Raw genomic sequence first — 11,967 nt, 5'->3', positions numbered from 1 at the left:
ATATGGAATGACCACTGGTCTGGGTCTGGGTTCCTCCTTTTCACCTGTTGGCTGACTGAGTCCTGTTTGGGTTTCTTCTCTGCTTTCAGGAAGGCCCAGTTAGGATATCCACATTGCTCTAGAGCCTGTCTTGTGTAGGATTTCTCCTTCTGCCTGGCTCCTGAGCTAGTGGGGACGCTGTCTGCTCTGTGGTACAGAGTCCTGATGACTCCTACGTTTCTGCATTTTTTTGTTGATTTGCTTTGTTTTGTTTTTTTGAATGTCCAGAGGACCAGATTTAACTTTTTTAGATGACAGGCAGAACTTTCACTATGCTGCAGGGTTTGACATGGCGGAGCTGAGCTGACAGAGCTTCGGCTCTCAGCTGTGATAAAGTTGAGTTTAGCTCCACTTCCAGATAAACAATCATCTCTGACGGACAAACAGAAGTTTTTCTCAGTTTATAGAAAACCCCAGGTTTAGCAGGTGTAACACTAGCGTTTTGGTCTGTGCGACTGCTTTCTAACTGGACCGAGCTAATAAGAGCAGATCATCCAGATAAAAAGAATTCTCATTCCTGCCATGTGTAACGACTGCAGAGCCGTCGCCACGCATTTCGAGAACGTTTGTGGGGTGTTTCAGAATGATGGAAATATGAAATATGTGCTCTTTAGATCTATGGAGGTGAAAACCAGTTGTTCTGGTGAAGTTCTCCAGCAGCTGTTTGTCATCATGTGGAATTGTCTCCCCATGATCGAATTGCTGAACATGAACAGGTCGAGAATGGGTCTCATCCCTCCGTTTTTTTATCAGAACCAGGAAGTAGTGGGAGAAAAAAACAACTTATTTTCCTCTCCGTTGGGAACTCTGGAAATCATGTTTTTCGTCAGAAATTCCCGAACTTCTGACTGGAGAGACGAGCTCTGTTCTGGAGAAGACAGAACTGTCTCTATAATCCCTCTGAACGGTGGGGGTTGAGCTGCGAACTGTGGCGTGTAACCCCTTCTGATCAGGCGGTCCGTCCATCTGTCCAGGGAACACACTCGCTGCCACTCTGAGTAACGCTCGGAGAGTGGGCATGCATTTGTGTTGTGTCATGTTTCTCATGAACGTCAACCAGACTAAAAATCCTTACTGCCAACACTCGCTCCGGAGATTCTCCGGGGGAACCCGAGGAGGGCTCCGACAGAAAAAAGGGCTGTATGTGTGCCTCTGTGCTGAGCCCAGGCTGCGGTCTCACATAGAGCTGAGGGAGCCAGCGCACACTGAGAGGAGTGAGCGCTTTCTGAGTGAAACGCCGTTTCGGTGGAGGCTGCAGCTGTTGTGGAGAAAACACATTTACTCCCACTGCGCTGTGAGTGGGTAGAAAACAGCAGAAATTAAAAATGGGCTATGGCTGAAAACGAGGGATTTTACCGGACTCGGTCTGTTGAAAACATATCATTTTAGTTGACGTGGCAGACGAGTGTTTTGTGATATTTACTGAACTGTGGTGCCATTTAAAACACTGTTTAGAGGTTACTGGCTCGTTCTGTGTGGGGAATGTGTGAAGAGAGGCAGCTGAGAGATCAGCTGATCTGACAGTCTCAGATGAAAACTTTACTTTCAGAGATGTTTCTGTTTTATATCAAAAAACATGCATCATCAAAAACACATACCTTCCCCTCAAGGATCTGTTACCTGGTGGAGGTGGCCGGCGGAGGAGCGGGGCGTGAAGTTGCTGCCGCAGCTGTGGAGCACCTCTGGTGCTGTTGCTGGCCAAGGCGGTCCCTCCAGCTGCCGGAGGACTGTGACGTCACCAGATGGTGTACAGTCTTTCATACCTCCTCGGACCTCTGTGATTTCTCAGGATGGTCCTGAAGTTGGCCCGAACAGTGCCTTTGGGATGATGGGGCCCTCCAGCAGGTCTTTCTGCAGCCTCTCAAACAAGAATGGTGAGAGGCGGAGCCAAGTGGTCCTCTGGATCATTGTCATCCAGGCTGCTATGCAGGACAGGCAGACCGCAGAGGTGGCACTTGTTTAAGATGACATCAGCAGCTTTACAGAGAGAGCTCTTTGTCTCCTCCAGCATGTCTGCTTCCTCCAGCCTCTTAGAGATGCTGTAGGCCAGCAGGGCGACATTGTTGTTCACTGCGGCCATCTGGAATGAACACTGGTGACCTCAGTTGGAGACCTTGTCACCATCTGGTCATGCTTCCCTGGAGGGACAGGATGCTGGTCCATCCTGGAAGCTTTTGTCCCAAGTGCCACCGCCAGGCTTGGCTCCAGGGAGGGGACTGAGGGAAAAACACCGATCGGTAAAACGCTCCACTTTGGAGATGGAGGCGAAGGTGGAGACGGATGTCTTCAGCTTGCCGGGCCCAGCTGCAGCCTCGTTCCAGTGTGACGTCACAGCTGGACAGCGAGGCCAGATAGGGTCAGGGCGACGAGCTGGAGTGGAGCCAACCTTGCCGCCAGATCATCTGATCAGGGCGGAGGGAGGCGAGGGATGGAAAGTCCTTGTGTTAACATCCTCCTGGATTATGCCAGGCAGCTCCGAGAGGAGGGCGCCGATGGCTGGGAGCGGTGTGGTCGCCAACGTGGGAAGATCCGAGGTGGCTGAGCATTTGCTTGGCCACTCGTCTTCCGTCACTACGCTCTCCAGGAGGGAGGGGGCAGCTCCGCATCGCCTTTCTCTGAGGAATCATTCGATTCACTGTGTGACTCTCTGTCAAAGAAGGCGGTGGCGTCGTCCTGTGCATAGCGTCCCGCCACAGAAAAACAACACTCAGCGGAGCTGCTGCCAACAACGCTTTTTTCAAGGAAATCATTCGATTCACCGCGAGGAAAAAACATTTTAGAAAAGGCGGTGGCGTCGTCCAGCGAGTAGCGGCCCTCCTCTGAAAAACATTCAGCGGGGCTGCTGCTAACATCGCCTTCTTGAGGAAATCATTCCATTACCGCGAGGAAAACACGTTAGAAACGGCGATGGTGTCGTCCAGCGGGTAGCGGCCTGACACAGAAAAGCACTCCTCTGCGCTTACCTTGAACCAGGCTGCTCGTCTACTTCTCCTCGGGGAGGAAGAGCTCACCGGGATGGCAGGAGTTTGGTGTGGTGGAGACCCAGGCATCCTTAGCAAAGGTTGTGCCGGACAAAGCTGGACAACTTTTCCTTCTTCGTTCTTCTGACAGTGCTAGCTAGCTGGCTGAAGAAAAAATGGGAGCCGATTACCCGGTCTCACCGTAATTTATACGGACCGGGGGTGAGGCCCACACAGCAGGCGGGAGTGGACTAAAGTTTTCAGTGCTGGGCGCGTAGGGATAAACCCCACTAGCGACAGTCTTAAAGGGTGAAGCCTATACGAAATAGAACTTAATGTGTTAATGCTTAATGTGTTTTGCTTCTTTTTACATTTTTAACACCTGGTACAAAAAAATTATATTTTCATGTCATTTGTCTTTACCAAAGTTCTTACAAAATCTTTATTGTAAAAAATCTCCAAACATTAGCATCATTTAACTAATATTGTCAGTCTATTGTTATCACAGAGCCATATTTATCAGTTATTATCTAAAAAAAAGGTATTAATCAGTCAAAATTGATCATTCATATAATATTACTCCCACCTAAATCACATTTTAAAATAAAGCTATGTTAAAGCACTATACTTTAAGGTTGTATAATTTTGTACACAAATATATAACTACTCTGGTTTATATTTTAGTTGTTTCAAAACCAAAAAAAAGTCAAAAAGTTCTTGCAATTTAGACATAAGCATCATAGAAACCTTATTTTAATTTAAACATTTTAATTAAGCTTTTAACTATATATTTGTATCTAACAAAGTTAAGTCAGGTCCTCTGGAGGATTCTTCTTGTTGAAACGTTTCATCTTTTATCCAAAGGACTTCTTCAGTCTGAAGAGCTGCAACAAACTCAGTCTTATAAATATCACCTTCTCATGGTGGATCAACCAGTTTGTTGTTGACATCCAGAACTAGATGTTCACATGATGGAGGACCATCAGTCTAACAACAGGCAGTCACTCTTTCAGGGATGAAGATGTTCACATCCTGAACAGAGAGGAACGATGGTTTGAGAGAGGAGTAAAGGAGGCCATCTTTGTGAAAAGAAATCGTCCATCATTAAACAGGGGTGGAGCCTCCAGGTTCAACTGTCCCCCTCTTACAATGCTGTGATTGCTAGTATCACTCAGCCCTCTGTGAACAGTAAACAGCCATCAGGTGCTAATGATCCATTGTTAGGCTGATGGTCCTTCTTGCTCATGTGATCAGCTGGTTCTGGATGTCAACAGCAAATTTAACTCAAACAGCAAGCTCGTTTGAAAAAATAAAATAAAATCTGTATGCCTCTTTTATGACTGTCCACTGTTGTCTTCATTCTTTGTTAAATCAGGTCTCTCTTGTAAATGAGTCCTTGAGGCTCAATGGGATTAACCTGTTTAAATAAAGGTTGAATGAAAAGAACTGGTTGATCCACTGTAAATGGTAAATGGACTGTACTTATACAGCGTCTTTCTATCTTATTTCAAGATACTCAAAGCTCTTTACAACAATCTGTGCCTCATTGACCCATTCATACAGCTCTATACTAGATCTCTACAAAGATGATTGAACACATTATTCTAAAGAGACTAATCAGAGCTTCATCACATTCATACACTGATGGGACACACATCAGAGGCTATGAGGGGTTCAGTGTCTTGCCCAGGGACACTTCGACATGTGACTGCTGGTGGATTCGAACCCCCAACTCTTGCATTGGAGGACGACTGCTCTAACCACTCAGCCACAGCCGCCCTGTGAGAAGGTGTTATTTATAAGACTGAGTTTGTTGCAGCTCCTCTGAAGACTTGGATAAAAGATGAAACGTTTCAACAAGAAGAATCCGTCCAGAGGACCTGACTCTACCTTGTTAGAATAATCTACCTGGATTATTGAGCATCCTCAGAATATGTATTTGAACATTCCTGTCATCTTGTATCTTTTATGAAGTTCTGTGTTCTTCTCACAGCTTTTATTGCTGCAGACTTTAATCTACACTTCAGTATGACTTTAGTATAAGTACTCGTTCTTTACAGAGCAGTTTGATGAAACACTGTTTGTCTTTCATCGTCCAGGGAGCAGGCTCGTGAGAAGGTCATGCGGGAGGTGAAGGCCCTGGCGAAGCTGGAGCACCCAGGGATTATCCGTTACTTCAACGCCTGGCAGGAGAGCCCCCCTGAGGGCTGGCAGGAAGAAATGGACCAGCGGTGGCTGAAAGACACCAGGTTATTTGTGGACATGTTGGTGTTTCTGACATTTTTAGGTGTGGCTGTCATCTTGACATCCAGTGATTTCACCAACACAAACAAACATCATCTCCTTCAACCTCAGTGACCGTGGGGCGATGAGAACCATATTGTTGCTGACAAGTCAACACATTTCATATGATTATAATCTTGTTTTTAAAAATGTTCTCACGTTCTTCTTGATCTCTTTCAGTGCAACTGACTGGCCTTTAAGCTTTCTTGACCACATGGAGGTGCTGTCAGTCAAAGTACCGGTGTCCAGCTCTGTGTCCCGTCCCGCCGGACCTGAAGGAGACAATCTGAAGACATCTGTGGACACACAGGTCCTCCTGTCCAACAGCACGGTGGGGTTTGGTGTTAGCGACACAGACATGTCCTTCCAGCCCCTGTTGGGCCACGACAGCCTGATGTCTGAGAGAGACAGCCAGGCTGACCCAGAAGCTTCGGACACCCCCCACTCCTTTGAAATCTGCCCCCTGCGTGGACCCAGCGACTGCACCTCCTCCTCCTTCGACATTGTGTTTGAGGATTCTGGTTGTGATCGAGACGCCGATGCAGACTCGGCCTCTGAAAGCAGCGCAGCTGGTCCCCACACGTTAACCAAGAACAATTTGTCCTCTTCACCAGTCGGGCGGCAGGAGCCTGTCACACCGTCCTCCTCCACCCCCCCTGGACCAACCTCTCTTACACTGGCTATTCCAACAACTCCTCCAACCCCCCGGGTCCAGACGTCCCCTAAGGTACTACTTATGATGAAGTTTCATCACTGTAACCTCTGTATTAAAAATGTTTTTCTTAACTAAGAGACTTTTAAAGTTTACAGTTTAGTTGATGTACAGCCCCACTTTAGAACAGGGTGGATGATTCTCGGTGGTCACAGGTGGCAGACCAGTGGTGATCCTGGCCCTCATGGGCCACTGTTCTGCATGTTTAGATGTTCCTCTGCTCCGACACAGCAGTTTGAATCAGTGGGTGATGAAGAGGCTTCTGCACAACATGAAGACTTCAACCACTGAACCAGCAGTGTTGGAACAGGAAACAAGTACAACTTGCAGGATAGTGGACCTTAAGGACCAGGTCTGGATTTCCTGGTTAGACCGTGATTTGTGGAAGTGTTCCTGAGGCCATGCAGTGATGCCCGTAACAAAATCAAACCGGTTTTTAATTGAGTGCGGCTGAAGATCATGAGCTTTCAGTGTTGGAGTGTTGGTCTTCAGCCTTGTCACAAACATTTCTCCTGATTCTTGAAATCTTTTGACGATGGACTGGAGATGAAGGGATGATCAGAAACTGCCCAGTTTTCATTTGATGAACATTATTCGCAATTTGCTCCACTATTTTTAGACACATTCTTTCGTAGACAGGTGAACCTCTGCCCATTTTTACTTTTAAAAGGTTTATTTTCTCCCCAGGCCTCGCACTGACCTGCTGCCATTTGATTTAGTCTTTTGTTACCACTGTCTGAACTGAAATGTTGCTGCCATCAAATTAAAAATGCTTTTTGTCTCCACCCCCAAATAATGTGAAAAAACAATATATATATTTTCACTTTTTTAGTTTAACCATTGGAAATGTTTAATATGTTCCGATGTGGGGAAAAAAATTGGATGTGAGATTTTCACATCACTGCATTTTACTTTATTTAGGCTTCACAAGTCTCAGCTGCTTCAGAACTGAGGTTGTAAAAAAGAACATTGCCCCCTGGGTGGGCATTAAAATTGTAAAGGTGTGAATGTACTGAAAACGTGCCTGTTCTCCAGGTGTACCTGTACATCCAGATGCAGCTTTGTCGAAAGGAAAACCTGAAGGACTGGATGGGTCAGCGCTGCCTGAGGGAGCAGAGGGATCTCAACGAGTGTCTCGACATCTTCCTGCAGATCGCGGAGGCTGTCGACTTCCTGCACAGCAAAGGTCTCATGCACAGGGACCTTAAGGTAAATGCTTCAGAAGCGCACGTCCAGTTGTACGTGCAGATTATCAACCGAATGTCTGAATGCACTGAGCGAGTCAACATGAAGAACATCGTCCTGACTGCTCATTTAGAGCTAAAACCTTTGAAGACATTCAAGCCTTTAATGATCAACTAAAACTGATCTAATGAGGAACAAAGTTTGAGCCGTTTTGATCAAACTCTGTGAACGTTTTCCATGATCTCATGCGAGATGTGGAGTACCGTATTTATCGCTGTATAAGTCACGTTCTATTTCATATAGGCTTCGCCCTTTAAGGCTGTCGCTTAGTGGGTTTATCCCGTTATGCGCAAGCATCATACTGAAAAAATTAGTCCACGCCCACCTGCTGTGTGGGCCCCACCCGATCCGTATAAATTACATTAAGAGCGGGTAATCTGCTCCCATTTTTCTTCAGCAAGCTAATAAAACAAAGAACAACTGACCTTTTCGTCGAGATGTCCAGCTCCAGCACCATCCGTTTGTGTCCCTCTTGCAAGACCGGCTACTTGCTTAGCTTCGACCGGCACGACACCTGCGAGGGATGCCTGGGTCCCCGCCACGTCGCCCGCGCTTCCTCCTGTCGCCTCTGTGACGAGCTTCCACCGGAGGAAAGGCAGAGGAGAGCAGCCTTGTTTAAGGCTACCATCGAGGACTGCCTGTCCGTGGCGGGAGACTGTTCGCTGGACGACGCCATGGATTTCTTCGACGCCGGCTCTCAGAGTGAATCGGATGATTCCTCTGGGACCGGTGACGCTAGCAGCAGCCCCGACGCTCGTTCCCCCCCGGGGAGCACAGTGTTGGAAAGAGGGAGGCCGAGCGGATGCTCGACTCCCCCGGGGTTTCCCGCTTCAGCGACCACATCGCTCCCTGCCGTGGGCGCGCTCCTCTCGGAGCTGCCCGCCATTATCCGGGAAGCTGCTAGCGTTAAGGGGCTCTCCGTCCCCTCACCCCCCCCCGCTCAGATCGGATGATCTTGCGGGAAGGTTTGGCTCCACGCCGGCTCGCCGTCCTGATCCCATTTGGCCTCGTTTTCCAGCGGTGACAGCGTACTGGAACGAGGCCGCAGCCGCTCCTGGTAGGTTAAGGGCGCCCGTCTCCACTTACGCCCCCATCACCAGAGTGGAGGGGTTCACCGAGCGGGGCTATCCCTCGGTACCCCCCCTTGAGCCAAGCCTCGCGGAAGCCTTCGGAGCGAAGATGTCCAGGCTGGAGAAGCGTCCCGTCCCTCCGGGGAAACACGACCAGGTGGCAACCGCGCTCTCCAACAGAGCTCACCAGTGTGCTTTTCAGGCGGCCGCGGCTAACAACAACGTGGCGCTGTTAGCATTTAGCATGTCGAAGAGGCTGGAGGCCTCAGACCTGCCGGAGGAGACAAAGAGCTCCCTGTGTAAATCGGCAGACGCCGTCCTCAACATGTGCGCCGCTTCCACGGTTTGCCTGTCGAGGATTGCAGCATGGATGACGGTAATCCAACGTTCCATCTGGCTCCGTCACTCTCCATTGCTGCCGGAAAAGCTGCACAAGGACCTCATGGAGGGCCCCATCTCATCGGACGCGCTGTTCGGAAGCAGCTTGAAGACCATGCTGGCGAATTCTAAGCAGTCGGAGGAGATGTCGGAAGCGGTACGCCATCTCATCAAGCCGCGCGGCTCATCCCGTCCCCCAGCCCGCTGGAGAGACCGTCGGGAGCAGAGGCAGAAACACCGACGCTCCACGGCAGCAGCAGCTTCGTCTCGCCCAGCTCCACCACCAGCCCCGCCCGCCAGAGACCACCCCTCCTCAGTCCGGCAGCCTGCACTTCAGCGCTTCCCCAGAGATCGCCTGCAGACGGCGCTCGGGCCAAACAAACCGCAGAGCTCACGAGGGAGAAGGTTTAAGAAATGACGGTCTGCGGGGGATGTGTGTATGAACGAAACAGGAAGTGAAATAAATGATTTTTCAAAAATCAAAATGCCTGTTTTTAGCCAGTCTGTAAGTTCGGATGAGCTCACAGCCGCTACACACACATCCTCCACACAGAGAGAGCCGGTGGCATTAAATAAAGGTTTTTTAAACCCACCGCCGCTCCTTCACATGCCCAGACGCTCACGTGACACCACGGTAAGCGAAATATCTTGTTGTCAATCAGACCCGCACGATCACCACTCAAACGGTGTTAAACGTGCACCCGAGCGAGACAAGCAGCCTCCATCCAAACGGCGCTGTGTCGATGATGCACGCACAGCTGCCCGGCGCTCACCGGCTCACATTGGGATAAATGTGGGACCGCAGGCCGGGTCCGGTGGAGGTCCCCGCTCTCAGCAAAAACAACACACGCCTCTCCTGAATAAACGCGAACGGCCGTCATCCATTGCGTCTCAGCGATCAGCAGCTCACGGCGACATAAGCGTGAGACAGCTGAATGAATCCAATGACGGGCCCCGCCCTCAGCGAGAGCGGCGCGCGTCCCTCCAGAGGAAACGTGCGCTCCCGCGAAGCTCACAACCTTCACTTCGACAGCACGGCGTTGATGACGTCACGCCCTCCACCTCTCAACGTTCGCACAGCGACGTTAAACGTGCAGCCTCTCGACGTCACCAGTTGACACACGCCTCGCCTCAGCGCACACCGCCCCGCCCGGACATGAAGGTTGGCCCGCGATCCAGACACAGCGCACGGGCACGCGCAGAACAGCCCTTTCGAGGAAGCCTCGCCTTGGGTCACGCGGAAAACTTTTCCGCGACGCATGACGGCGGTCGAGGCGGAGGTTTGGATGACATCCGTTCAAAACACGGCACATCATTTAAACGCACGTCCACTCCACGAACGTCACGCAGAGTGGCTAAAAACATGCTCACCGGACAGATGGATGGACAGAGTGTTATGCAAGGGTTACACGCTGCAGTTTGCAACCCGACCCCCTCCGTTCGGAGGAATTATAGAGACGGTCCTGTCATCACCAGACCAAGTCTCAGCCTTAAATGCAGAAGTCCAAGAGCTTCTGATAAAAGGTGTAATCTCAAGAGTTCCCAACGAGGAGGAAAACACAGGGTTTTACTCACGCTACTTCCTGGTCCCCAAAAGGACCGGAGGGATGAGACCGATTCTGGATCTGTCAGCTTTCAACAAAGCGATCATGAACAGACCTTTTCACATGTTGACGAACAGACAGCTGTTGGACAACATCCAGAAAAACGACTGGTTTGTCTCCATCGATTTAAAAGATGCTTATTTTCACATACCAATCATCCCAAAACACAGAAAATTTCTGCGTTTCGCCTTTCAAGGGATGAAGTACCAGTACAACAGGCTGCCTTTCGGGTACTCCCTCGCACCTCGTACGTTCTCAAAGTGTGTGGAGACAGCTCTGCATCCACTGCACAGAGCAGGGATGAGAGTTTTGTTTTACCTGGACGACCTGCTGCTCCTGTCTCACTCCAGACAGGAAGCATTGATACAGGCTCAGGTGTTAGCATCACACCTGCTAAATCTGGGCTTCGCCATAAACTGGAAGAAGAGCTCGATTTTCCCGGCCCAGACAATTGTTTATCTGGGAGTGGAATTAAACTCAATTACCATGACGGCTCGCTTATCACAAACAAGAATCGACACTCTAAAAAACCAATTACGCCACGTAAGACCTGGCAAAGTGGTAACAGCTGTCTCCGTCATGAAGCTGTTGGGAATGATGTCATCAGCTCACACAGTGGTCCCGCTGGGTTTGTTACACATGAGACGCCTCCAGAGGTGGTTTACGCGTCTGCGTGTGGATCCAGTAAAACAAAAGAGACGGATGATCACTGTCCCTTCCTCCGTGAGAGCAGACCTCCGACACTGGGGAAACACCCTGGTTCTGTCAGAGGGAGTCCCCGTCAGCAGACCCACGTCACACGTGTCTGTCTTCACGGACGCGTCTCTGTCAGGTTGGGGGGGGACATGCCTATCTCAAGCAGTAAGGGCGCTGTGGCCCCACCGCACATCAGCCCACATCAATGTTTTGGAGTGTCGCACAGTGCTGAATGTGATTCAACATTTTGCTCCCGTGCTACAGAATCAACACGTGTTGATTCACACAGACAACATGGTGACTGCTGCGTACATAAACCGCCAGGGGGGTGTGCGTTCAGCCCAGATGTTACACATTGCGCGGAAGCTACTGTGTTGGGCTCACCAAAACCTGCTTTCCATCAGAGCGGTTTACATACCCGGCGTTCTGAACAGAGGAGCAGACGTGATGTCCAGGGGCGGCCCACGTCACGCGGACTGGACCCTCCATCCAGATCTGATGTTTCAGACGTGGCAGAAGTTTGGCAAAGCAGCTGTGGACCTGTTTGCGACGCGAGAGAACGCTCAGTGCCAATTATGGTTTTCCCTGAGCCCTCGAGACGATCCACCGATGGGGGTGGATGCTTTTGCCCACAGCCCGTGGCCCAAAACGCTTCTGTACGCGTTCCCCCCTCCTCCTCTGATTTTACGGTTCCTGAACCGAGTTCAGGAGGAGGGACTGACAGCTCTCCTGGTAGCTCCCGAGCGCGTGAACGCACCATGGTTCCCGGTCCTGCAGCGTCTGTTGTCAGGTCGCCCGTGGAAACTGCCATGGAGGGAAGATGCTCTCCTTCAAGCAGGAGGAGCGATCAGGAGTTACCCGGAAATAGGCCAGCACCTGTGGGTCTGGCCGCTGAGCGGTCCCGCTTAGAGAGGATGGGTCTCCCTCAGGAGGTAGTGCGCACAATCCAAGATTCACGCGCTGCATCTACCACAGCCCTG

General features: G+C 50.3%; 1 protein-coding gene across 1 annotated transcript in view; it reads right to left on the bottom strand.

Moving 5' to 3' along the window:
- Nucleotides 1-3,089, bottom strand: part of LOC119427621 (eukaryotic translation initiation factor 2-alpha kinase 3-like) — a 10,488-nt gene extending 7,399 nt beyond the window's left edge. Inside the window, exon 1 of the mRNA XM_037695256.1 lies at nucleotides 3,003-3,089. Coding sequence (XP_037551184.1) covers nucleotides 3,003-3,089 — 87 coding nt within the window. The remainder of the gene's footprint in view (nucleotides 1-3,002) is intronic.
- Between the last annotated feature and the right edge of the window lie 8,878 nt (nucleotides 3,090-11,967).

This window comes from Nematolebias whitei, chromosome 21 (assembly GCF_014905685.2).
Source record: "Nematolebias whitei isolate Nwh7 chromosome 21, NemWhi1, whole genome shotgun sequence".
NCBI lineage: Eukaryota > Metazoa > Chordata > Actinopteri > Cyprinodontiformes > Rivulidae > Nematolebias > Nematolebias whitei.
The sequence above is the reverse complement of the archived record's forward strand: the minus strand, read 5'-3'. Positions and strand labels throughout refer to the sequence as shown.